Genomic DNA, 26,185 nt, shown 5'->3' on the forward strand with positions numbered 1-26,185 from the left:
AAGAGGTGAGGTGGTAGATGGAACAACCTCAATATCAATGTGCCCCTAAAAGCAATTGGCATCCTACATTCCATGTATGTGGTCAACAGGTCAAGGTGAAGGCAGCCCGCTAGTTCTTGCAGAAACGATCTTGTCTTGTGGTCAACATGTCCTGCTGCGTTGATGGAGAGATGCTCTTCGACCTTTCTTATTCCTCCACTGCTGCATTCAGCATCATTCTCTCAAATAATCCGCTCAAGCACTAGATTTGTCAACACAGGATACACTTCATTTGGCTTGTGTTGGAAGTCTGTGTGTGTTGTCTGTGTGTGGTGGTGTGTGAATGCGCTGTACACATTACACGTGCATATGATGTAGGTAGATATAGTAGACCCTCCGGTAGTTGATGCAATGTTCTGTGATGATGACGGTAGACAGACATCGATAGATAGCATCGAATACTTGCACTTTCCGTTGACGTAAGGCGCCCTCTGTCGACAAAACGTGGCACCCCCACCCTCCTTCGGGCAGGGAGGGTACCTTCACATTACCTAGGTTTGCTTGGACAATAGCTACACAGCTACTTTTTGCTTGTGTGACACTGGGGCCTACAGCGACACTCCGGATGTACTCGGGTTTGTGTAACGTTAGTTAATTAATTAGAACGCCTGGCGTACAACTGTAAACCAAAAAGTTTAATTACAAGCTTAATTGTCGAGACGCTTTAATCTTGTTTAGGAGAGTTTTTGTTCATCCCAAATCCCATTCATCCATTTAGCCCCAACTTGCTAAGTCTTGGTCGAATCTTGGCACCAAAGTAACGGCCCTCTATCCCAATATGGACTATCTATAAACAATAGACCCGACCTTGGGTCCAATCAGCATATGCCCACAAGATCCAGAAAACCCCACATTAACGCAACATGAACACCCATGATGTTTTTGTGTTCATATCACTACTTTGCTGTGACGTGTCGTAGCTCAAGACAGCTCAGTTTAATACAGTTAAACATTTGTCATTCGTTGGTCTGTAAGATATGTCCTCTACTAGTTGACAATCCTAGTCAGCGTGGATCTATAGCCACATCACTCAGCCATCGCGGTGGGCGAAACAACTAGGAAGAAGATATTCCACAATCTGAATGATGCCACGTGATCAATGAGACTTGATTTCGACTCGCTCTGTATAGTTCTGTGTGTTGGGGTGTGGTATGTGTGTGTGGTGTGAGGTAGTGTGTGATTGTAAGTGTGTGTGTGTGTGTTTGTGCGTGTGCTACTGTCCTCTCGTGTTGGCTGTGTTGAATTGTGTAGTGTGTGTGTAGGTTTTGTTAGTGTGTGTGTGTAGTGTGGTGGATTGTGTGTGTTTGTATGGTGATTGTTAGTGTGTTGTAGTGTGTGTGTGAATGTGTTGTTTGTAGTGTGGCGTGGTAGGTGTGTGTACGTCGAAAGGAAGCGAGAAGTGACATCAAACAGCCTGTAATCTGACTGCCATATTCAAACGTGCTGCAGCAGATTCCTGTCTCCGCTCCACCATTACATATGCTGTATCAAATGGTGAATGCTTTCCCCGCTCTGCCACAGCAGCAGCAATCAAACATGTTTCATTCTGCGTGTACAAGTCAGTGAGAAGAAAGCCTTGTCAACATTCATAATGACAGGGTCAGTGGCATCCCCTACCCCCATATCAATGTCCAGCTCAGAAACGCCATCGGACTGCCGAACCAGTTCCAGTGACCACATCTGGACTTCAAGAAACTGAAGAAGGTTCTTGTCAAATTATTAATGCCTGTGTGTTCACGAACGTGAACGCTCCCGCCATTCTTATATACAACAAGTGTTGACACTGTAAACCACGATATTGAGTAGCTGCTGAAACACCAGTGTGTGTTCAAATTGACGTTTGTGAGGTGAGTGTAACCGATTATACTAAACATTTATATAAGAAATATTAACAACAGATCACTACAATTAAAATTTACTTTTACATTAGAACTTAATTAATTTAAATAACTAACGCTCTCTATACTTCAAGAACAATTGTCCGAATCAACCATTTCAGTGATACAGTTGTCAGGGACACTTTTCCGTCAGCAGCTCGTGCAGCAGGTCTATCGGCTCCACTTCATCAGCTGCTACGATCTGACAGCTAGCGCGACGACCGCAAACATTCACATCAGCTGGACACAGCGACTACGACAAAAACATGTTGACCAGCTCTGTCCTCATGGCTACGTCCGAAAGTTGTAAATCGCTGGACTCCAGAAAAACCAGTAGTTGACAAATTTGTAACATTTCGCTGACTAATGACAAAGTAAAGAACCGATCATCACTGATGATTGAATATCGACAGTTGACTGATTGACTTCTTCACAAGACTTGACTGCAACACCTGCAATGTCATGCCCATAAATGTCATAAAAGAAACAGTAAAATAAGAATTGGCTCATTACTAGCTAAACACTAATAATGCTTTTACAATCGATTAATCGCTACATGTGTATCTAATGTGTGAAAAACAAATACACGGAACAAGTGCCAAATTATAACTATAAATAAACTTCAATTATTGATAGAAATTAAACAAATAAGGACATGGAATGACATTGAATTAATAGCAAGGTTAAGTGTAAGCAACACAGGTGCAGTGAGAGAATAAATAACAACAACTGCCAAGACTGTGGTGTGAATGTTTGGACACACGAACCAGGCACACACGTAGTGGCGGTTGTGATAATCCCGGAAACACTCGGCTCGCAAACACTGACACAAAAACAGTGAGAAGTGGAACCTTGAAGACTGCGCCCCCAACCACTCACATGAACACAGTCATGAAGCACGGACAAGATGACATTCTATCACAAGTTTCAGTCCTCAATGTGCAAGTTTGCAACAGAGAAAACCAAAATTCAGTCGGGTCAGCACTTTAACTTTTAAATGAAAAGAGTCAAAAATGTGCAGATTTGTATCGTTGCGTGTGTGCGGGTTGTGTTTGTGTGAACCAATTACAACCTCAAGTATGAAAACTATACTTTTACAGTCTAACACTACAAGCTAATGTGAATGTTGACGATGTGCCGCCCACAACAGAAAGATCTCCGAGTCTAGAACCGATAGTACTGAATATTCCCTGCACTACGTGTCGGAAGCGTAACGAGCAGGTACAGACCAAAACTGGGGCTGAAGACCAGAAGAAGAACAAGCGCACCAAGAAGACCATCATTAAGCTTCGACTTATCTGTTGTCGAAGTGACTTCCTAGAAATTGCCAACTTGTTGACTTGGAACAACTGTCGTTACGATTGCCCACTTTGTCCTGACAGAGATAATTCACAGCGATTTAATGACCACAACATACTAGTCCAAAACACCAACTTGCCATCACAAAACCCACGTGTGCGGCCTGCTAGACGTTGGCGACTCAACACATCTCTTTATAGTCTTGAGTTGCTATAGCAATGGCTTACATATGCTCAAAACTCCTGAAGGATGGAGCTGCTGATGAAATGGCTGGTCACGTGTTGCAGGTACCTTTCAGGTATGTCACACTGGAGTCACATTGTCACACTGAGGATGAGTGTATGTAGACACGTGCATGTATCTCAACATGGCTGTGGGTCAACTGTGAGGTGAGTGTCCATAGTGTAGAAGTAGCCTTAAAGCAACATCACCTCTTTGTATCTGTTCGCTTCTTTGAATGTTATCAAATATGTTACTTTCTACACCTGCCACATATTTCAGATATAACTTTTTTCTCCTTTTACTGTATTTTCGCTTGTTGCTGTAGACTTCGAACCACACAACTCCTACAAAATGTATTAACACCTATGTGGACTGGCGATAATACACCATGGATTCTTAACTCTGCAGGTGTTTTTTCTAACTCTATGGGTTCCTCCCGTTGTTGGAGAATGACTTTCAAGTGATGCCTGCTATAGTTTGATAGTTAGCACCAAGAACCACATTAATGTTTACATAACAGTTTCAATTTTAAAAACTTAAATAAGAGAATTTATTTTTGTTGACTTAGGTTCAGCTGATGAAAGCAGAAGTAGACATTCTGCCACTTGTGATACTTGCCCGGTTTAGCCAGTCCCTCATCCTTGGGTATCACATGTTGTCACTGGATCCCAGCAACCAGTCTACCCTGGTCCACGCTCGCAAGGTCTGGCCTCACCTGCTCCACCTGTGGCATCAACCTGTATAAACTACACTGAGTACCTGGTGACAAATCGTTTTGAAGAAACACTGCATTCCGTGTAATAGCTCCTACCAGCTGCATCAGAAACAGTGAATAAATGACTAGGACTAACAATGTAAACAGAGTAGCTGTACAAGGGACGCAACTCTCTCAAGCGTTCTGAACTGCGTTCTGGCTTCACAATCGCGGTGAACTATAATTTTAAAAATAAATTGTTATATATGACGCTTCTATACAAAGTCTTGACTACTTTAATAATCTATACATACTGCAAACAGTGTGCTCATGAGCAATGGTGTTTCTGTCTCAGAAGTGTTCTAATTATACTTGCGTTTTCTTGCGTCTATTGCTATTTATGAAGAACAAATATTCAAATAATCAACTTAATCTCTTAACCTGCATAATTCTATATTTTCTCATCGTGACCTTTTTAAAACTTCCTCCTTCGGAACCTTGACAGGTGTGCAGCCTCTTATACTTTCTTATAACATACTAGCAATCATCAATTTTTTTCAACACATCAGCTGTTATCTTCTTTTACGATTGCATTGTATGGTATTACTATTTTATATATTTTTGCAGACATTTTAAAAGTTAGACCACATCTCATTATGTTCACGGAGTTCACAATTATTAACTTCTGCCTCTAGGTCTCACAGACCCCGTATTTTTCTCAATGAAGTATGCTGTTTGAGTCTGAAATATAGTAAAATAGAAAGTTGTTAAAGAATTAACTTCTGAACCTCTCAGTTTTTTTCCATTTGTTTGAACTTTAAAGAGCGACGATCTATTAAATACAGATTCGCTGATGGATTAACTTGACGAAGAAAAAACAAAACAACTAAACGAACAAGAAAACAAACAAGAAAACTAACAAAATAATCCCATTGCATATTAACATAAATTTAATCAAATAATAAAAATGTCTTTTCGCAGCCCACGGTCTCCCCGAGATATCGTACAGAAAGCCTGGACTAGACTGAACGAGGTTGGCTACAATGTCCTCAGGAAGAACTGCGAGCACTTCGCCACCTGGTGTCGCTATGGAGAGGCCAGCAGTGACCAGGTGGACTTTTGGGTGAAGACAGCTGCCATTGGTGCCATTGGTGCCACAGCTGCTCTCGCAGGCGTCTTGATAGCAGCTGTTATGACGCGCGATAACAAGTCGAAGAAGCAGAGCCAATGGCGTTGACCTATGACCTGCATTGCTGCTGACCATGGACCTTATGCAGAAACTACCGCAAGAGCGCGTAATCCGATGATAATACAGAACATTCAGATTCAATACAGCCTTGTGGTGACCTTTGTACTGATTGTGCAAAGGCGGCATCAAATAAAGTATTGGTATTGAACAGAGCAGTCCTTAGTTGCTTAGTTGATGCGGAGAACACAACATAAATAATGCAACATTCACCGTGTATTCTTGTGGTGTGAATCGTGTAATTCACTGCCTATGGTATATCTTGAGGACTAACTGACCTAATATAAACATTTGGGTCCAAAAAAAGTATACAGTATATATGTATGTGTGTCTTTACTTACACTCCTTAGCGTCTAAGAACATATGAACAAGAACGAAGCGCGGACAGCATACGAGGGACAGGAAAACAAACGAATAACATATGAACTAAGAAAGAATAAACAACATTACTAATCATGAATAAACTCACATGTGAGCCTCTTAGGAAGGAAGCTAGTTAACATGACAGACCTACGCCTTTTATCTAGGATGAAGATGGCTTCTGGCAGCATCTAACAGTTGGGATGGATAGGGTGAGTTTGATGGTATTGTGTCTATCACCACAACCTACGCAAACCGTCACACGGCCAACTGTGCTCTATTACGACTTTGTCTGAAGTCGTGTGATTAATAATATATATATACAAACTCATTGTTCATTAGGCCATCAGCAAGATTCCAAATCATATTGTTCTCAATAAATATTTAGAAAATAAACTTCGTCTCAACTTTTCGTTGTGACACTAGTTGTTGAGTCAACAGAGACACGGACCGGAAGTCGTAATCTTTGTAAATGTATTGGCGTCCTACGTCTGCCCAGTATAACACGAGTGAGTGTTCGTCACGTCCAGGTGACTAGTCGCCAGGGGAGACGATCACAAGCTGTGACGTACAGAGAGACATGGAGTAAAGTTGGGCAGACAGAGGGTCGAACAGTATCTCAGACCAATGCTGAGAGACATAAACAGAATCCTTCAGACTGACAACGACTTTTCTCTCCAGACCACGGACACGTTGTCCACTCGTCACCCCACACCACGTCACTGCGGGCCGTGGCACGTCATCGATGTCGTCATCTTCATCACCGCACTGGGATACCGCTTGTTCCAGTCCCTCCACCATACCCGAGTTGTCTCTAACGTCAGCGCAGTACAACACCAGCACGTCTCTCCACTGTAGACAGGGTGGTGCTGTTGCAGATGTTGTTGTGCCAGTCCCTGTCAACATCAACAGTGAGCTGATTATGTAAGCTAGGGTTACAGTTAACCCTAAACCTTAACCCTAAGACAAAGGGTACACAATGACACACTGATATATAAACATCAATGTTGTTAGGTGATGACTTAAACTGACAGACACACATCACTAACAAACTGTAGTCTTTAAAAGAGTGTTTCTCACTTGTTAGTTATTTATCTCACAGGTAAGTGTGTAACTGTAAACAACGTTACACTACACGACACACACACCTACCTGTAACACCAACACGGAGACTGTGTAGGAAGCTGGCCACCTGACGACCGCACGTGACACACTCATCTGGCCATTGACCCGAGTGACCCTGACCTCGGTGATACAGTCGCGTGACTGGAGGGTTGTCTGGGTGGTCGTGCACACTGTGCTAACTGTATGGTGCTATATGACGATGTTTAGTGATCAGCTCGTCCTGTTCCACTTCCCTGATGACGGCCGGTGGACAGCGGAGAGGTCTGGTTAAATTCTCGATTTCCCAACCGTTGGGAAAAGTTCCAAATAAACAACTTGTCGCCCAAAGATGGAGTCCAGGAACTTGTTTCAACAGCGCATGACATAAACGGTAGAAGTAGTTGACGTTACCACTAGAACAATAACACGGTATAGTATCAACCTAAGTGACTGTCACAATAATGACACGCAATCCTACACAATCTATGTAGCACCACATGTACCATACATCCACTTTTACTCTACTACTTCCCCGTCAATTGTCACATGCATTGATGGATTATCATCTGTTAAACATTAAAAATTGAGTATGAAATAAATGCATGTCATTTAATCTTTTATCACTGACTACATCACACGCTGTACAACTCACGTGTGATAATAACTCGCTGCATCATCAGCGATGACATACAACGACCCTCCCTTCACAGCCTGTAACAGATCGTTGGTGGCCCTCTGCAGCTCTTTAATGTGATCAAGATGGTACTGTAAGAGGTGAGGCTGACCGGGTGACACACCTGCTGACTGTTGTGTCTTTACTGTCTGCAGCAACAGGTGATACAACATGCTGCACGCTGCACGACTTGCCGGCCAACTGCTGACAATGTAGACGTGGTGACCACACCGCAGCCACTGTATGGCCATCAGCAGCAGCACCACAGTTTTACCTGTACCGGGCGGTCCGGTGACAAAGAGTGTGGGAGGCGCCGTGTGTAGCAGGTGAACTTGCTCCGGGAAGAGTGTGATTACAGCAGTATAGCACTCTCCTGTCCACCACACGGCCTGACCCAGGGTCTTGACACTCACACGTGGAGGACATGTGCATGGCACACTCACTGTTGTCGCCGGACCACAGAACCTGGTAAAGACACATTTATCAGACTATGTAAAGTCCACTTCTGCGTACCGTTATCTAACACATGCACTATTAAGAAAAAAAAATTAATACCGTTATATCCAGGCTTGTCATGAAAGAGTAGTAGTAAAAACATTAAGGAGGGCGTCTCGGCCATCGCTTCAAGGATAATTACTCTTAGGTAACTAGCCAAGATAGGGAATTAATTTATTCCCATGTTCTTTTCATTCCTTCATTGGTTTGTTAAGGTCTTAGCATTTGTTACTTGCGACTTAATAAGTATTGCTGCTTTCACTAAAATTGCGTTGTGTTGTTTGTTGGGATGTGCGCTGGGGGCTCGAGTCGGTAATTAGCGCTAATTAGTAATTTAGTGAAAGTGCATCGCGCACATGATTATGTCGGCGTGGATGGTGGAGTAGTCGAGAGTGTAGTAAAGACCTGACTGCAAGGCTTTACCCATCACACGTGACCAGACCCCATAGGGTGAGCGACATATGGACACCGTGCATAACATTTTGAATGATTTAATGTGACGTGTATGTGACAGTGACATGACGACGCCCATCCGAATTCTGTATTGTGCAGTCCACTCTATGTGACAAAAGTAATGAGCGCCACAAGAGATTTTCAAGTATTTTCTATATTTTTGAAAACAATGCTACACGACGATTTAAGAATATCACAAAATCTAATTTAAAAAGAATCCTACACATGGCTGACTACATTTCATTTACGTAACCTGCCTCAGATGCTGACATTTTAATTTTTTTCTTACCTGAAACAAAGCAAACAACTGTAAACCATAGTCCAGTGATCGTAGGTGTTAGTTTTATTTTACATCACGGGATTGGAAAATTGTACTGGATCAGATGTGGCAACACGTGCAAATGGACAAATTGTCAAAACTTTTTTCCGAAACCTAACATGTTACTTGACCTAATACCCGCTTCTCTGTCTTCCCTTTCTCTCTGACACACAAACACACAAGCACACATACACACATGCACACAGTCACACAAGATATTTTAGTTATTTAAAAAGAAACAGTTGTTACCATATTAGCAGCTCCAGCAACTTCCCGTCAGTGAGTGCCTATTCGTCTCTCTTTGTTTTTCAAGAAGTGAATGTTCTGACCTCGCTATCAGTGGTCCTCCATGAAGAGGACAAACTTTGCCGGAAGCCGTGTCTCTCTCATGGCCCTATCATAGGACAGGACAAACATCTCTGTGTCATTGCCGCTTATCGCACACTGAAGTGAGATCATTGGCACAGCTTGCTTTAGTGATACATCGTTATATAAAGGTTTTATTCTTAAAAGATTTCTTAAGTCTGAGTATTATGGATAATCAAATAAGCAAATCATTAAAATCTCTGACACATCATTCTACGTGTCATCTATTGAGACTCTCACAATGTGTGTTTGGCGGGTGCGGGTGTGGGTGGGTTGATAAATAGTAAAAATGAGGACATAAAGATATCTTTTATTTGCCCGGTGAGCTCCACATATCAAATCAATCAAATCAAAGCAAATCAGACTTTATTGTCTGTCGAGGAGACCAAAGACACAAATTTTTCTTTTGTTCACAAGGGCGGGCATACATACTCATACAGACATTTAACACACTCAGGAGTAAAGATACATTACCATGGTAATTTGGATCTCCGTCAAATGGTCAATGAAATTTCAATACTTTATATTTCTATTTAAAAAAAAAAAAAAAAAAAAAAAAAAAAAAACCAACACATGACTGATACATTAAAGCGACACAAGTATGCAGTTCTTAGCCTGTTCTAGCCCTTATCTCACCCGTTTCCATGTGCAACAGTTTTTGCCGATAGGACGAGAGGAATAAAGTCACAGCTGGTAACATATCAACAATGTTGTGTGTGTGCACGCGCGCGTTCTCCAACAAAGAACATTTCTATCTCTGTTGGAAACAGAAGTAAACAATAAAGATGCATTGTACTCCCGTACTTCAGTGACAGCAAAGCACGTTCACATATTACATATTTTAACATGCACATATATTTTTCATGTTATTGTGATAGTCTCATGAACTGCTGGAGTTTGTGTAAGCAATGAACATGGAAGTAACAAGTTGTTACGAGCACTAGATGATCATAAAAGTGAGAGGACTGGTGGCGGTCTTTCTGCTGTACTGGGAGAGGCAAACATCCGTTCCACTTTAGCCAGCGATAACCTTTGACCTCAGCATGGCGGATAATGTGGGCCAATGAGTGTCACTTAAAAGATAAAGTGAAGAAGGGGATGTTCCTCCCGAGTTTGTGTATTAGTCACCATGTCGCATTGATCGAATGTCATGGTCACCTTGATAAGAAAGAAAATATTTAAATAATAATCTGCGTAAACATACTCTATGAGTATAGCTTAGCCAGTGAAACACCATCCTACCATCATTTTGTAAAAATAATTACGACTTCATCATGTCTCGATGAGCCGATGACGTGCCGTCTCTATAGCGACAACAGTGTTGACACCTGATTGACCTCATGGCAACGAATGGTCTTCCTGGTCTGATCGTACAACGGGTATGTAACTGAACTATTTCTTACACTAAATAACCGTTAAACAACTATAAACAATAATGTAATTGATTATATGCTGAATTGCATTAGTATAATATAGAATAAAAATAAATAAACAATCAAACAAAAACGTTGTCATGGGACTTCAACGTTCACAGGTGCGAAACGTTGCCCTGAGCGACGTATAAAAGAAGACATAGATGTTGAGAGTATGGATGTGTAGACGAGAGTTCTACTGTGTTTAATTTGATATATTCATATTGTCTTGAAAAAAGCTAATAGATTCACTAAATTCACGGTTGCCTTGGTGGATCGATTCAAATATTTTTGACAGCCGTATAGAGTCGGATAAGGCGTTCAAGCCGGACGTTCTCTACCTCTGATGTAAGCGATGTAACAGCCACACTGGTGAGGTAGACTTATCATCCCGTGTCAAGCAAGGAAACACAAGGACACGAGGAAAAAATCTTTAAACCAATCTTATCTCATGATCAGGTGTAGAATTGGTGCAGAAACATGGGTCTGAACCAGAGCAAGGATGAAAGGCTTCGTGACGTTTGTCTCATTCTGACTGAGCAACAGGCTGCGCACCTGGATACAGGTAGGCAACGAGTCCAGTCTTTGTTAATTATAATCCAAAAGAATGACTAGAACTGAAAAGAAAGAAAGGGCATAAGTACATTACAACGTGAAAAAATACGGTTTTTATTTATAATGAAACGTTAAACATAATATGACTATATACAGGAGATATTAGAGCAAAGACCGGCGCTGATGTAGCATTGGGTCATCACGCCTCACCTGGATCAGGTAGAAGGCTTGTCATCGTTTGGGGTTATCAAAAACAGATTGAGGCAGCAGCAGGTCTCATCGATCAGCAGACTAGTGCTCAGGTGAGTAAAAGTAGTAATTATCAGAAATAAGTACTGATCAGTTGATACTAAAATTAAATATTAACGTCAGCAATATTAAGCTAAATATTCAACCAAACAGCTGTCCAACAATAAACAGTTTATCAAAGAAGAACAGTACTTGGTGAACGAATACTTTATTGCTTTATACGAGACTTGATTGAGTAAGCACTACTTCGGCCAAACCTTTGATGTGCTGGAAACCGTTAAAAAGACTCCTACCTATCAACGAAATCCATGTGGTCGTGTAGCCCTCTCTGTAGACATTGTCAACTACACTACTTTGGCTATCATGACTAACCTGTGTCGACTATCACGACTGTACTGCTCTGTGTAGACTGTACAATTGGCATTTCTCTGTTTCCCCTGTGTGAGACTAGCGTGTAGGCCAGGGGTAGCTAACCTCCGCCCTTGAAATCATGTGTCTTGGAACCGCAGGCGGAACGAGTAAATCTTGGATATTTCTTTAATAGCAGCAACAATTTATTTTGTAGAGGGACTGATCTTCATTTTATATTACTTTCCTTGATTCCACCTTTTTTTTTAAGCTACCCTGATCTGTAAGTTTCTCAGTTTATTTCGTACGTAGTATTGTTTTTTAGTCGGCACAATTACAAAATTATTAAAAATACCTTAACATAAAAGCCTCACTGATACGTGTCTTACCGTATAAATTAGTGTTTGTAGAATAAATACATATATAAGTTAAAAAAGATACATGGCAAAATTTAAAATAATGAAACAGGTACAAACACAGCTATTCTGGCTCCAGTGGGTTGAGGCCGCGTTCCCTGACCTCCACTCTCGCGCCTACTTCCTGCCTCCGGTCTACTTCAACCGCGTGCCCATGTCTAGACAGTCAATTGCTGGTGAGGATGTTCTGGTTGTTCACTCAGCACCTGGACAGGCCGGTCAGTCAAGTGGACCAGCGACGACTTCATCCACAACTGGAAAGAGTTGTCTCCCTCAACCTCCTCGAGTTCAGGACAGTGACACCAGAGATGACGCAGCCATGCAGCGGTTACTCTTCTGTCTGCAGAAAATGACTGAACAGAAGGGAGAAGTGTTGGTTGAAATGAGTAATCTAAAGTTTGGACAGTACCTGGGGGAACCTTGTTACGCTGCTGCTGCTGCCCAGCTCCCCCTACCTGCCAACCTTCCTTCTGCTCGGCCACGAAACTGGAAACATGGAGACTTTGATGTGCTTCTTATTCACCGACATTACGGTCTTGTTATCTGTGAGGTGAAGGCGTTTGGTGACAACATACAGGCACTGAACATGTCACAGCAGGATATAAACAATAACATTAGACAGAAACTGAGAGACGCCGTGTCACAGCTGGACAAGGCGGAGGCCATGTTGTCTCACCTGGTGTCCGACATCGCTCCCGGTCTGCGCATCACTAAGACCATCGCTTTCCCCAACCTCACGGCTAGTCAAGTACAACAGGCCATCTCCGGCGACACCCAGCTAACTCAGGTTTCAGTCCTTTTAAGTTTATTTTACAAACTTAGTCTTGAACACCAGCCCCTCATAACGTATATATAAAAGGAGGACTCGTGTTTGTTTATGATTATGTTACTCAGATAAAGGTCAACATGTTTTGAGTAAGTCGATCTTGGAACAACTGCACAAAACGTCTAACTCTCTAAACTGTTTTCTAGAAATTAAAACTTTTGGTAAATGCTTTTTCTTTAGCTTTAAGAAGTGTATCACCGGTTGTAAGAAATATTTTCTTTTCTACGTGTACCCCATCATCTTCATGTTTGTACCCTTGAGCTGCATTGATTTAGGAGAAGATGGAAGAAAAAGTAAAGGCATATTAGTATCTTGATTAGCTACATTTGGCATATAGAAAAGTTCCCATGTTTGAACGACAAGTTGTCCACACAAAATCTTTGACTTCAATATGTCAGCTGAAGTAAATATTGTGTCCGTACAACATTTATTATACGAAGCTTTTATAACTTAGATGTGACACTCTTCAATGTTAAGTTATTATACAGTGTTTTAATGACTTAATAGCATAAAATATAGATGGCAGTACAGGACATCCTTAAACAATGAGCTTTAGAAACCGTGTACGCCACTAATTAAGATGATGAACATTCTCAGATTTTGAACGAATAACAGGTCGTGGTTGAGGCGGAGGGTATAGTGTAGCATCATTTAGATGTTAACCAAGAAGTATTAGAACTTATCCAAGATTTGTTTTGCAAAATTCCCCCTCACAACACCAGACCCCCTTCTTCCTCGCATGCACGCAACCGACAACATGTGAGGGATGGGGAATCAGAAGGATAGACTAGCAGCTGAAAGTGTACCACTGTGGCCTTTTGTGGGTGATACTCAGCAGGTTCTTACAGGACGACCAGTCCAGTCATTGACCTTCGTAAGTCAGCTCTTTGTCTGACCACCGCGGCATTGGACACCTTCCAATGTGCCTTGAAGGACAGTCTTCGACAGGGTGTCGTGCAGGGTTAATTGCCCAAAGAAGATAAGCTTATGTCACTTGACTGTTCAAAGTAAAGGTTCCTGGTGTCTTACGAGTGAAGCCATCGTGTTCCGTACAAGTTCTCTGTTTGAAATTCGGAGCAGCCACCATCTCCCAGGCACGTGTTCTCGAATGCCTGTATCAATCCTTCCGTCTCGGCGAGTCCAAGTGTCACATCCGTAGAGAAGGATGGGCACTACCAAGGATTTGTAAAACTTGTACTTAGTAGCAAACATTATCATGGCTTAGCCAGATGCTAACTAGTCTAGCCATTGCCGTTACTGATGTGATGATTCTGATGTGGTTATCTGGCGTGGAGCTGCCGTCCTTAGAGAGGGTGGATTCCAAGTACTTGAAGCTGCTGACCTCTTAGAGCTGTACCCCGTTCATAAAGATCTGAGCTTTGCCGCTACCATTGATCGTCACTTTGTTGTTTTTAGTGTTGGTCTCCATTGCATATGCATTTGAACTGTCTGTGAGTCTGTTGGTGAGGTCTTACAGTTCTTTGTTAGTGCCTGCTGCCAGATGGACGTCATCTGCGAAGCGTAGGTTGAAAATTAGTCTTCGGCAGATGTAAATGGAGAGTTTCGAACATGATGTTCTCCAAGAAGATATTAAACAGCACCAGTGTTAGAGTACTTCTTTGACAAAAACCTACTGTGGTGTGAAAGTGAGCTCCTGTTCGGTCGTTGAGCAGTTCTCTACTCGTTGAGCTTATTATACAGCGCTTCGATGACCTAGACGAGTCCTTCGATGTCGAATTTTTATGTAACATGTCATAGCAGCGAGTGCCCGACATTTTCAAGTGCACTAAATTGTGGTAGAGTTCCAGCTGATGCTGAAAATGTGTTTGTATAAGTTTGCGACAGTTGAAAATCTTCTCAACTGTTCTTCTACATGGGCTGAAGCCAGCCTGTTCTTCTGAGTTGGAGTTGATGCGGTTATATAAGACCATTACCGTGACTTTGATTGGGTCGTTGATAGGGCTTACGGGTCTGTAGTTCCGGCACTGTTTGCTGTTTTCATTTTGAGGAGGGCTGTAATTGGTGATTGAGTCCATTCTTTGGGTCATTCCTTGCGCTCCCAGATTGTTTGATACAGGCTAGTGGACGCGCGTGGTGCCGATGAACCCGATACGGATTAATTCCTTGCCTAGGCAAGGTATGGGATAAGTTGTTTTTTCTTGCTTTCGCTGACCACGAAAGAATGGCGTGCAATGATGTAATGTTTGGTTGGGAGTGATGATGATGGGAAGTTGTTGTTGTTGTTGTTGTTGTTGTTGTTGCTGTAATAGTAATAAAGTCAATACGAATATTCAGTAGACAAGTAAGCATAGCATGAATTACTTAGGAGGAGAAATTACCAGGAAGAGAAAATACCTGTCGGAGAAACATTTGTCTAATTAAAATTGGTGACCCCGACGTGATTGTTGGGGGCAGTCACACACAGGTCACTGAAAACACACTCCGTCCCACACGTCTTCTTTCTTACAACAGATCACAAGGACTTGTACGTGGGTTTACTCATATCTTATGCCTATTGTAGGGGAGGCAAAGAAGTTTACACAATTCTAATTCAATGCATAAAAGTTACTATAAACCATAAATATCATAAATTTAAACAATAAATATAATAAATTATCAATGTCATGAATGACTTTCAACCTCCCTGACGTTCCCTTTAAACAAATGTTTCTCCAATAGTTGAACAAAATTTAACTTTCGAATCGGATGATGTTCAGGGACGTTCACGCTTACACACAACTACACTTCCTTGAATAACCGTTCTTGAAACTTTCTTGATTAACCGTTCGTGAAACTTCCTTAGCTGGGGCCACAGGGGTTGACGAGGTCAATACTCCAGGGTGACGTCGAACGTATCCTTAATGTCCCAGAGGAGCGGGTGTCGACTACGCTTTCAAAACTTCCGAACAGTAGGTGCTGACAGAAACACCAGGCTGGTGACGATACACTTCAATAACCAGGAACAGCGGGTGTTGACTGGGCAGGTACACCTAGCTGCTGATGATGCTCTTCCAAACGTCTTGCCTTCTTTCGTTAATTCCTGTCAAAGGTAATTCATATCCTTGGAAATTCATTCTCCTTCTCCGAGGTAATTTCTCTTCCTGGGGATTCCTCCTTCTGGGTAATTCCTGAATTGCTTAGTTGCCAAATGAATATTCGTATTGACTTTATTGCTATTACAACAACAACCACAACTCTTTCCATCATCATCACTCCCAACCAAATATTACATCATTGCACGCCATTGTTTCGTGGATAGGGAGACAGCCAAAGCAAGAAAAAAAAAAAACCCCAACTTATCACATACCTTGACTAGGCAAGGAATTAATCCGATTCCCAAATCTCTTCTACAGAAAACTGGAGTGGGAATAATCAAACTCAAGGTTTTTCCAATACACCTGGGTTTCAGTGAACATGTCGCACACTCGTGCACGCTTTTCTTAAAACGTCTTGAAACTTCCACGCATTCCAACGGGTACATGGTAAGGGGGATAATCCCTGCCTACTAAAAGACAGAGGTGACTACCTCCCTTTTCCTAACAGTTTTTTTTTTTAAACGAATAATAGGTAAACAAAGTTTTTTTCGATATTCGTTAATTTTAAAAGATATAATTGCAAAAGTGGAAAGCCAGTCAGTTGTTTGTAAATACTTTCTAGGTTCAAACATCTTATAGCAGTTATTGTCGCGTACCACCCCCCAGCGTCCACGGAGCACGCTCAAGGCCACTCACACAGCAGGCCAAACACGCTCAGTCACTCAGCCGGAGGCAGGATGCGACTTACTTCTCGAACCCGTGCCCAAGCGAAGACCAAGACAAAGCCGAAAAGAACGACACAAATACGAAATTTAATCAATAATATATATATACCCAAACACCCAAATACCTAATAAAACCAAGAAAAAGAAAATACCGATGCGAGTACTCACAACAACAAAAAAACCAAGAACCAGGTACTGCACCCCCGCAAAGAAAAAAAAAAACAAAGCACAAACGCGCACAAATTATAGCACAGCTGTTTAAAAACAAACAAACAAACAAACCGCGCACCGCAGCCCGGTACAGTCAGTTAAACGGCCCTGAATCTTTAATTCTTAACACAGAAAAGGGGCTTGAGGCGCTTAGTACACAGTCTCAGGAGCTGTTCACAGTACAGTTCCCTTTCTGAATGCAGGTGTAGAACCCGTAGACGTCACAAATGAAGAAGTGTAGAATGGTTGATTATATCTCAGACGAATACTCGTCGAACAAAATGGCGTGGAGCCAGGACACAAGGCACGCACGCATAGCACGTATACACAGGAAGTACACAGTAAATACACACCAAGGGCGTGCACCCAGGACATACACAAAAAGCCTGAAATAAATAAAAGAACAACGGTCACTAAAAAGCTACAGGAAAAAATAACAAAACAACCCCCTCCAAGACCCCCTTATACCAAGACAGGAAATAGCCCTAAATTACACACGGTCATCCCGAAAAGAAACGGAAGCACACTCCCGTAGACACTGGATGTCACAGCCGAATGCTGTCATTCCGACACCCTCCGCACTTTCCACAAGTCCCGGTGGTCACTGCTGGCATCAACTCGCTAGTACAACCAGCCTCTCAGTGCCCACAAGCTTGGGTCAGTCGTGGCAGAGCATACAACCGGCACCTTGCCTCACAGCACAGACTCCAGCCGTCTTCTCAAAAAACTCTCCGCTCTACTCAGCGCCTTGGTAAAAAATCTCTCACCAGCAGCAGCCCGCCCTCCAGCCGACCTCACGTGACGTAGCAAGACTGTGACGTCAGGTGCTGATACAGAAAACGTGCGAAGGCCTTGACCTTTTCCCGCGAACCGGACAAAAATAGCCTGAAAACACACGTTAACTGTCGTCTGCTGTGAGCTACCTCTCCAATACAGGAGCGTCCCCGCGCGCTGAGAGAAAGGCAGACCTAGACGAAATCATGACACGCGACAGTTATAAACTGTTCGAAACAGATTAAAGAGAGGATATTAGAATCAGATTCAGGTTAAAACCCGAGAAAAAAAAAAAAAAAAAGCAAACGTGAATTCCAATGTTAAATAAAAATCCGGCATATTGTTTAATAGTCAGGGCTAGTTTTACCATTAGGTAGACAAGGCAATCGCTTAGGGTGCAGTTGTATAGGAGTGCAAGAATTGCCTTTTTTAATGCTGAATACTGTTAAGATAAAAAAAATACCATTTTTATAGAATGACGTTTGCAGGACAATTTTCCTCGGCTCGTAGAGTTTCTCATTAAATGTATTACAGAAAAGCGCCATTGTTCGAGAGCGTGAAGACGACTTAAGTTACCGCATTTAAAAATGATTATTTGTGATGTGACCACCTGATAAGTGAGTATTTGTGATATGACCAAGTGACCAGATTAGTTACATTGGCGGCCGAGAGGTGGCGCTGGGGAAGGGGTTGATCATGGCGGATCCCTCAGATGGATGGTCACTCATGCCAGCCTCACCTTTCTGTGTCGGAAGACCACTAAGCACGTTTCTTTGTTATGAAAACTGTTTTTCCTCAATATTTTTTCACTGAACAACCAAAGAGTACTTAGCTAAAGTCGCAATCCTAGTAAAGAGTATTAAACCGTATAAGAAACAAATGTCAGTTGAAGTTATATCTTTATAATAAAAATGTGTGTAGATTTGCTCATCTCTATGGAAATACTAATTGATTATCATTCATGTACATCAACCCCATGCCATGATTGTCAACAAGAAAAGGATAAATTAGATCGTACAATGCATATCAGGTCACAGTCCAAGACACAAGCTGTCTAACAGAGAGCAGAAAGGGTGGAGGTTTCATTTAAGCAAAATTTAACAAGCAGTGTTTGCAGACTGTCGATAAAACTTCTAGCAAATAAATTTTAGAATGTAATAAAGTAAACTTTGTAGAGTTCATTCTTTTTCTCAACAGAACCTGTGTCAGTGTCTCGGAGGAACAGATGCCGCCGACATCGCTGGTCTGTGTCTCTACTCTGAGGAGTTGTCCGACCCCAAGACCCCGTGGGACGTTAATGAAGGGACGTTAAAGAAACTCGGAGAATGGTGGACACGACGTGTGACTGTGTCTGGGCCTGACAGTCACATGACTAGTCACGTGTACAAGACACTAGTAGCACGGTAAAGTATACTGCGTTCAATTAGACAGAAAAAGTAAACTATTTAGATGAAATATACGTTTGTTTGGTACCCTATGTTTGTTTATACCGCGAAAATATTTTTTGTTAATTTCTAACGTTTGACCTATTTCCAGATTTGTGAATTCTCTGTCGAATATAATTACAGTCTTTCATTTGATTTTACTACAAGAAAATAAACCAATAACTGTTAAAATTCACACCAAGTAAATGTTTTACAAATGGTCTTTAAGACGGGGTATCACAAATAGTTATTTTTGTTGTAGATTAATAGATATAATTTAATGCCAGTCGAAAGTTCATTCGTGGGTATTCCCCGCTGTGTCTACAAAAACCATCGCGTGCATTCGCCCTCCCTTTGTCGCGAAAAAGAATTAATTGTGTGAATTTGTTCACTGAGAAGTGATTGGTTTCGTTCGCATGGGGTGCACGAGTGTTCGCTGAACGTGTTTGACTGTGATTGTGCCTGTGAGTGTGAAGTGATTAGAGCCCGGGTACATCACGCGACAAATACACGTATCTTGGGCTTGGGTTCTTTACAAAACTAAGTATTGATAATGTAGTGAATGATATGGCGATTCAATCGAATAAGGGTGCCGGTGAAATCTTGAGTACTATGGGCAGGTTAAAATGTAACTCTGCTAGCTTTTTAAAAATTTAATACTTAATTGTATTCATGTTTTTGAAGGTTTCTGACAATCTGGGGCTCTATTAAATGACTACTGTTAAGGAGATCCTCCTTTTTTGTCTAAAATATTCTTGGGGTTTCAATAAGAGCATCCAGAAAATTAATGTATGAAGATAGAGGGAAGTTCCCTTTAATATAATGTTTACATCTATACATGTAAGAAACATTGGTCACGGTTGCTGAGTTTTACGGCCCCACGGACTACAAAGAAAGCAGGCGATAAGCTGCTCCTAATGACCTCTACAGGTCATGAAACATGGGTGACCATAATACCAAAGGCTCTGTTCTCCATGGACTTTGGCAATGTCTGGATATTACAACAGGTGGACAGGGAGAACATTTTTCTGAAGAAATATAGAGAAAGACTAAATCAAATTTTCTATGAGTAGTAGGACACTAGTGTGGAAAATACTTCTCATTCAGCAGTACACAAGTGTGCAAAATACTTCCCACTGATGTATATGTTCGTTCTAAAAACTGCTTGCAGCGAGAAAAATATGTTTATTGTTTAAAACAAAGTGTTTGTATGAATGGTTTATGTTTATTATAGAACTGGAGTTTCAAAAATAAATTGCCAATAGAACTATTTTGCTCAGTTTGAGGAAGCACGCCATTAATTATTTTGTCCAGATGGCTAGGAGTATGAAATACATTTTTTTGGACTTAAGAAAGAAGTGTAGGAAGTAGATTAATATTTGTAAGCATGATCTGAGAAAAGTTGCTTTGTAGAACTTTTTAAAAAAATAGTTTGTTTCTATATTTATGAATTTTGAAAGAAGGTTGGCATTAACTGGTCAGTGTATATAGTTAGCCATCGGTTACAGAGAGTGCTAATGATTATTTTATATATAATATTGAGATTTATGATAATGATGTATTATGTGATACTAACACTCTTTCTAGAACTATGCTTTTGAGGCAACGAAGAATCAATCAAAGCGAAGGTACCCCGGTTACTGATTCTATAATGAAGGGATACAACAGGTCGAGCGGCTACCAGATGTCGTAGAGACTAATCCCGGAGCGCTCCCTTACACTAACATGAAGATTGTGTGGATCTTAGCTCTCTGTTGGACTGTTGGATCTTAAACAGCGTAATTCATTAATGTTCTTTCTTTCCATTATTCATCTTTTGACGGGTAGCAGATGAAGGGTTATGCGGGTCACCGCTACACGTCCTTGTGAGTAGGAACTCGACAAACGCAGCGGCTCGTGACTTGAGCGGCGGTCAGTAGGTCCTGGATGGTGTGGCCAAAAGCCATTTATTTGTTATAGGAGCCATTTGTTTTCTCTCTGTCTTCCTCTGCGTTGATCACGATCCAAGGTACACCTATAGACGGTCTAATCTAGAGCGCCCTGCCGCGTGACACACAGCATCACGTATTCTGTCATTGTATGGTTGACCCTGTTACCTCTTGTCTGACAGGTTTGAGACGTTTACGACTCTTATTCGCTTATTAGCTGAGAACCTTATTCTTCCTCCTCTTTCTTCATTCTCCTCATTCCTCTTCCTCCTTCTGTCTCCTCCTTCTTCTTCTCTTTCTTATTCCTTCGTCTTCTTCTTGACTATTTTAGAATCTCTTTCTGCCCTCCGAGTTCTTCTTTTCAACGATTCTGACCACCCTCTCGTGGTCCAGTTTCATGCAATTCATGCAGCACTCATTAGTCCTGGCTATGCTGGTATCCCAGGCAATGTTCGAGCAGACCAGGCTGCCAAGGCTGCATGTCAGTCCCCTGGTAAATTTTAGTCGCTGATATCATCAGACTGTAAACCTTTCTTCTCGGCCTACCTTCAGTCCCTATGGCAACGCCACTGGGACAATCTAGGCAAAAATAAATTACATGCCATCCTTCCTTGTCTTTCCGAACGCATACCTTGGTGACATTCTGTTAGGCGGGAGGAGGTGGTCCTTGCTAGAATATAGTTAGGACACAACAATACCATGCAAGGATACCTCTTACTATGTAAACCACCACCCGTTTGTCCAAGGTGTAGGGGAAGTTTTAGTGGTACATGTTATGATTGTTTGTTCTGCGCTCCAGAGTACCCGCTAGCACTTTTTACAGAAAATACTTGGATTTCTTTGCTGAGGTCCGTCCCATTGGAAGCAGTCTTTACATTTAAAAGAAGGATAGGACTTCACCATCAGATTCAAGAAATTTTATATCCTGATAGGTGTTTTCTTTTGTTTTGGATTTTTATTTTGCTTTTTGGTTTGTTGGTACACTTTTTGAGCTGCACCACTTCTTTTTACACTTTACCCACTCTTTTACACAGGGTTTACTTCTTTCGTTGACCTTTTTAAAAAATGTTATGGTTCTGTCACACGAAAGGTTTTGACCCTAACATTTTAGAGTTGAGACCACTTTTCGTTGCCGACATATAGCCGTAGTTGCTGGCACGGCATTAAACGCAAACAAACACCTTATTTTACAAATGGGTGTGTACAGCTGTCTTTCTTAAACATAAAAGATAGCTATTACATAAAGAAAGAAAACGTTAGGTAATTAATGCAAATCTAAATAATTCAATAACAGTTATTTTCTGATAGTTCATTTACAAATTTGTTGTTGGTTTCAATCTTTGTTTTGTTTTATCCTTAATTTGTTTGTTTCAGGTTCTGTGGACCAGCGACAACAGTGAGTGTGCCATGCACATGTCCTCCACGTGTGAGTGTCAAGACCCTGGGTCAGGCCGTGTGGTGGACAGGAGAGTGCTATACTGCTGTAATCACACTCTTCCCGGAGCAAGTTCACCTGCTACACACGGCGCCTCCCACACTCTTTGTCACCGGACCGCCCGGTACAGGTAAAACTGTGGTGCTGCTGCTGATGGCCATACAGTGGCTGCGGTGTGGTCACCACGTCCACGTTGTCAGTACTTGTAGTGAGAGTCGTGCAGTGTGCATCATGTTGTATCACCTGTTGCTGCAGACAGTAAAGACACAACAGTCAGCAGGTGTGTCACCCGGTCAGCCTCACCTCCTGCTGTATCATCTTGATGTCCGTAAAGACGTGGAGAAGGCCGTCAACGACTTGTTACAGGCAGCGAGCGGAGGGTCGTTGTACGTCATCGCTGATGAAGTAGGGAGTGAGTACAGGTGAGTCGTACAACGTGTGATGTGATGATAACCAAAATAGGTAGATGGTGTTAGCTTTTTTCTCATATTCACCATAACGCATTCAACAGATGATAATTATTTAATGGTTGTGATGCCGGATTAAGGTGATTTGATGTGGAAGCTGATTGGTTGTGTTACATCGGCTGTTAAACACATGTTAGTGTGACGTCATTTACATTACTGACGACATCACACAATATAGAAATATAAACACAAATAGTAGTGACAGCACATAGTGTAACACGTGTAGTGACATTACCTGTTACAGCCCCATCTTCATGATCACAAACTTCAAGATTTTTTGTAACATGCTTCTGACACAAGTTCCTCGTCTCCATCTGTGGGCGGCAAGTTGTTTCGATAGACACGCACCAGCCGGCTGGCAAGTGGAATATTTAACCAGACCCCTCCGCTCTCCACAGGCCATCGTCAGGGAAGTCGAGAAGGACGTGGATATTACTACACATTATGAAGTCCACCCGTACAGTGAGCGACGTGTGTCCCTTCACACAGACGGCCCGCCAGTCAGACGACTGTATCACCGAGGTCAGGGTCACTCAGGTCGCTGGCCAGGTGAGTGTGTGACGTGTGGTCGTGAGGTGGCCAGCTTCCTACACAGTCTCCGTGTTGGTGTTACAGGTAGGTGTGGGCATTGTGTAGTGTAACGTTGTTTACAGTTAAACACTTACCTGTGTGATAAGTAACATGTCAGAAACGGACTTGTGAAGAAGAAAAAAAAACTGTGTTAGTGACGTGTCTGTGTCAGTTTGCTTCATCATTTTTTAACGTCATTACATATACCCATGTAGTTGTCAGTGTGTTGATGTATCTGGTACATGTGATTTACAGAGCATAGTAACTGTGAATGTTGACAGGGAGTGGCACAACATCTACTGGAGTGACTCCAATAAGCGGCGGCACAACACCCTGTCTACAGTGGAGGGACGTGGTGGTGTTAAGCTCTCGTCACGTTAGAGACAACTCGGATATGGTGAAGGGACTACAAAAAGCGGGTATCCCAGTGCGGGTGATGAAGGATGATGACATCGAGGACGTGGCCACGGCCCGCAGTGACGTGGTGTGGGTGACGGATGGACGTCGTTTTGGCGGTCTGGAGAGAAAAGTGGTCGTGTGTCTGAACGATTCTTGGAATGACTCGATTAGATCGGACTCCTCCAGATTGGAATCAAGTGTCTCGAGTAGACAGTACGACTCAAGCTATCCCCGACTTGACCTCATGTCCCGCTGTACGTCACAACTTGTGATTGTCTACCCTGACAAACTCTCTTTCTTATATCACTACTTACGTGTCTCTGTTTCGAACAAGTAGTGTCAACATCAATAGTAAATGACTACTACTAATCCTCTTCGTGCATCAGGTTGCACTAACGTTTTTTTGAGAAGAGTGTTTAAATGTGTCTGCGAGCTCGTGTAAACATCTGCATGTAAACCACGCTCGCCGCACTCTTCTCACCTTTTCCAGCAAAAAGGTCCGGCCAACGATTAACACATTTAATGTTTATGAAATTAATTAACGATGTGATGAGGATGAAACAAAATAAAAGAACGCTACTCCCCCAGGGTCAACCTCCTCCTAACATTTCTCAGACGGGCTGGCGAGATGACCGACTGGACCAACAGGTTAAATCCAACGAATTATTTCACGAAGTTCGTGAGTCTAAAAGCCACATTAAAGCCACATCACTTGTATCGGCGACGCTGATATATTCCAGAGGAATTAATAGCTACACCACAACTCGGAATACAAATGATAATCTCCCACTGAAGAACGTTGGATATACGTTGAAGGCAGTTAATACACACTGTTTACTCTCTACAGAGCTTTGTACTCTCCAACTGCTTGGTCTCGACTGTCCCGAGAAACGTTAGATCTACTCAGTTAACTGGTCATTTTCTTCCTCCTGACCAATCAGGCCCTTAGCGACCAGGTAACTAGGACGACCTCTATACAGTCTTTCGTGGAGACTGTGCCAACCAATCATAAGTACTACATGGCTTCTCCCTCCATTGACTACCGTCGCCATAGTTACGCTGTGCTAAGTTCATTTACGTCATTCCATACATGACGTAAGAGAATGAGTCGCGCAGAGCCGCGTCAGCGCTTGCTCGACTGCACTTCCCTGACATCAAGGAGAATTAAAAATAAAAATGAATCTAAATAGATTTGCCTGAATCGCGAATCGTTACAGTTGCACATAAGACCTCAACCAGAGTCCGCCACCGATGTCGATCGGCTGAAACCCGCTCCAGGTGACCCAATGTCCAGCCCTTTCCTTTCATCTCCCTTTCCACTGTTCTTCTCCAAGTTTCCTGTGGGCGGCCTCGTTTTCTTCGGCCGTCTGGAGTCCATCGTAGGGCGACTGTGGAAAGGTCTGCTGTCTGCTGGCGGAGCACATGTCCAATCCATCGCCAACGCCTTCGTTGAACCTGCGTGGTGATGGACTCGGTGTCAGTTCTTCTGTGGAGTTCTTCGTTGGTGATGGTGTTTGGCCAAAAGATGTTAAGTATGCGCCTGAGGCATCTGTGTTGGAAGACTTCAAGCTTGTTACTGAAGGTTTTGGTCATCTTCCATGATTGTGATCCGTAAAGGAGGGTGATGATCACAGTTGACTTCAAGATTTTCAGCTTGATCTTCTTACTGTAATTGAAAATAAATGTAAAATAGTAAATGAAACACTGTATAGACACTAAATGTATGTGTTTCTCTAGAGCAGTTGTAATGAAAGTAAAATGTGATCGTCAGGGGTTACTTCATCGCGTACACACTGTATACAAGTTGTTGTTAGCGAAGGTAGACTGAAGCACGTGATCTTTTGAGTTGAAGTGAGTTCCACGTAACTGTAACATTGAGTGTAGTAACATACCATTTTGCAGTTATAAATGACACTCCAGAAAACTGTCACGTTAACATAGGATTTATGGATCCCTCTACGGCAGTCGGCAATGACGTCAATACCTGACCCAAGTCACGTGTCTCTGTGACCCTTGGAGGTAGGTCGAAGTAGCCGCCCCCCCCTGCGATGACCCGACTGACCTGTGTCGCTCGCCGACCGTGGAATCCATATTAATTAACTTCCTTTCACAATGTTTATCAAATATCAAGAATTTAAAATGGGTTTGTGTAGCGTAGCAACCTGATAGACTATTGTGTAAGGACCTGTAGGATATGCTAGCCAAGAGAATGATGAACTAACCTGTCACAGATGAGCTTCGAAAGTTGTATCAAATCTTTTTGTA

General features: G+C 42.3%; 2 protein-coding genes and 1 long non-coding RNA gene across 4 annotated transcripts in view; 2 read left to right on the forward strand and 1 right to left on the reverse strand.

Moving 5' to 3' along the window:
* Nucleotides 1–26,185, forward strand: part of LOC112574793 — a 453,350-nt gene that overhangs the window by 399,277 nt on the left and 27,888 nt on the right. The gene's annotated exons all lie outside the window — the stretch shown is intronic.
* Nucleotides 4,498–7,816, reverse strand: LOC112574859. The gene is made up of 3 exons (XR_003101508.1): nucleotides 7,494–7,816; nucleotides 6,890–7,254; nucleotides 4,498–6,633 (listed from the first exon to the last, which is right to left on the reverse strand). It is a non-coding gene; the product is annotated as an uncharacterized LOC112574859 (long non-coding RNA).
* On the forward strand, nucleotides 10,041–20,484 carry LOC112574812. Its single transcript, XM_025256129.1, has 5 exons — nucleotides 10,041–10,526; nucleotides 11,019–11,124; nucleotides 11,271–11,416; nucleotides 12,180–12,914; nucleotides 18,895–20,484. Exons 2-5 carry the CDS (start codon nucleotides 11,040–11,042, stop codon nucleotides 19,102–19,104), a joined length of 1,176 nt encoding a protein of 391 aa, XP_025111914.1. The 5' UTR covers nucleotides 10,041–10,526; nucleotides 11,019–11,039; the 3' UTR covers nucleotides 19,105–20,484.

Source organism: Pomacea canaliculata, linkage group LG11, assembly GCF_003073045.1.
Source record: "Pomacea canaliculata isolate SZHN2017 linkage group LG11, ASM307304v1, whole genome shotgun sequence".
Taxonomy (NCBI): domain Eukaryota; kingdom Metazoa; phylum Mollusca; class Gastropoda; order Architaenioglossa; family Ampullariidae; genus Pomacea; species Pomacea canaliculata.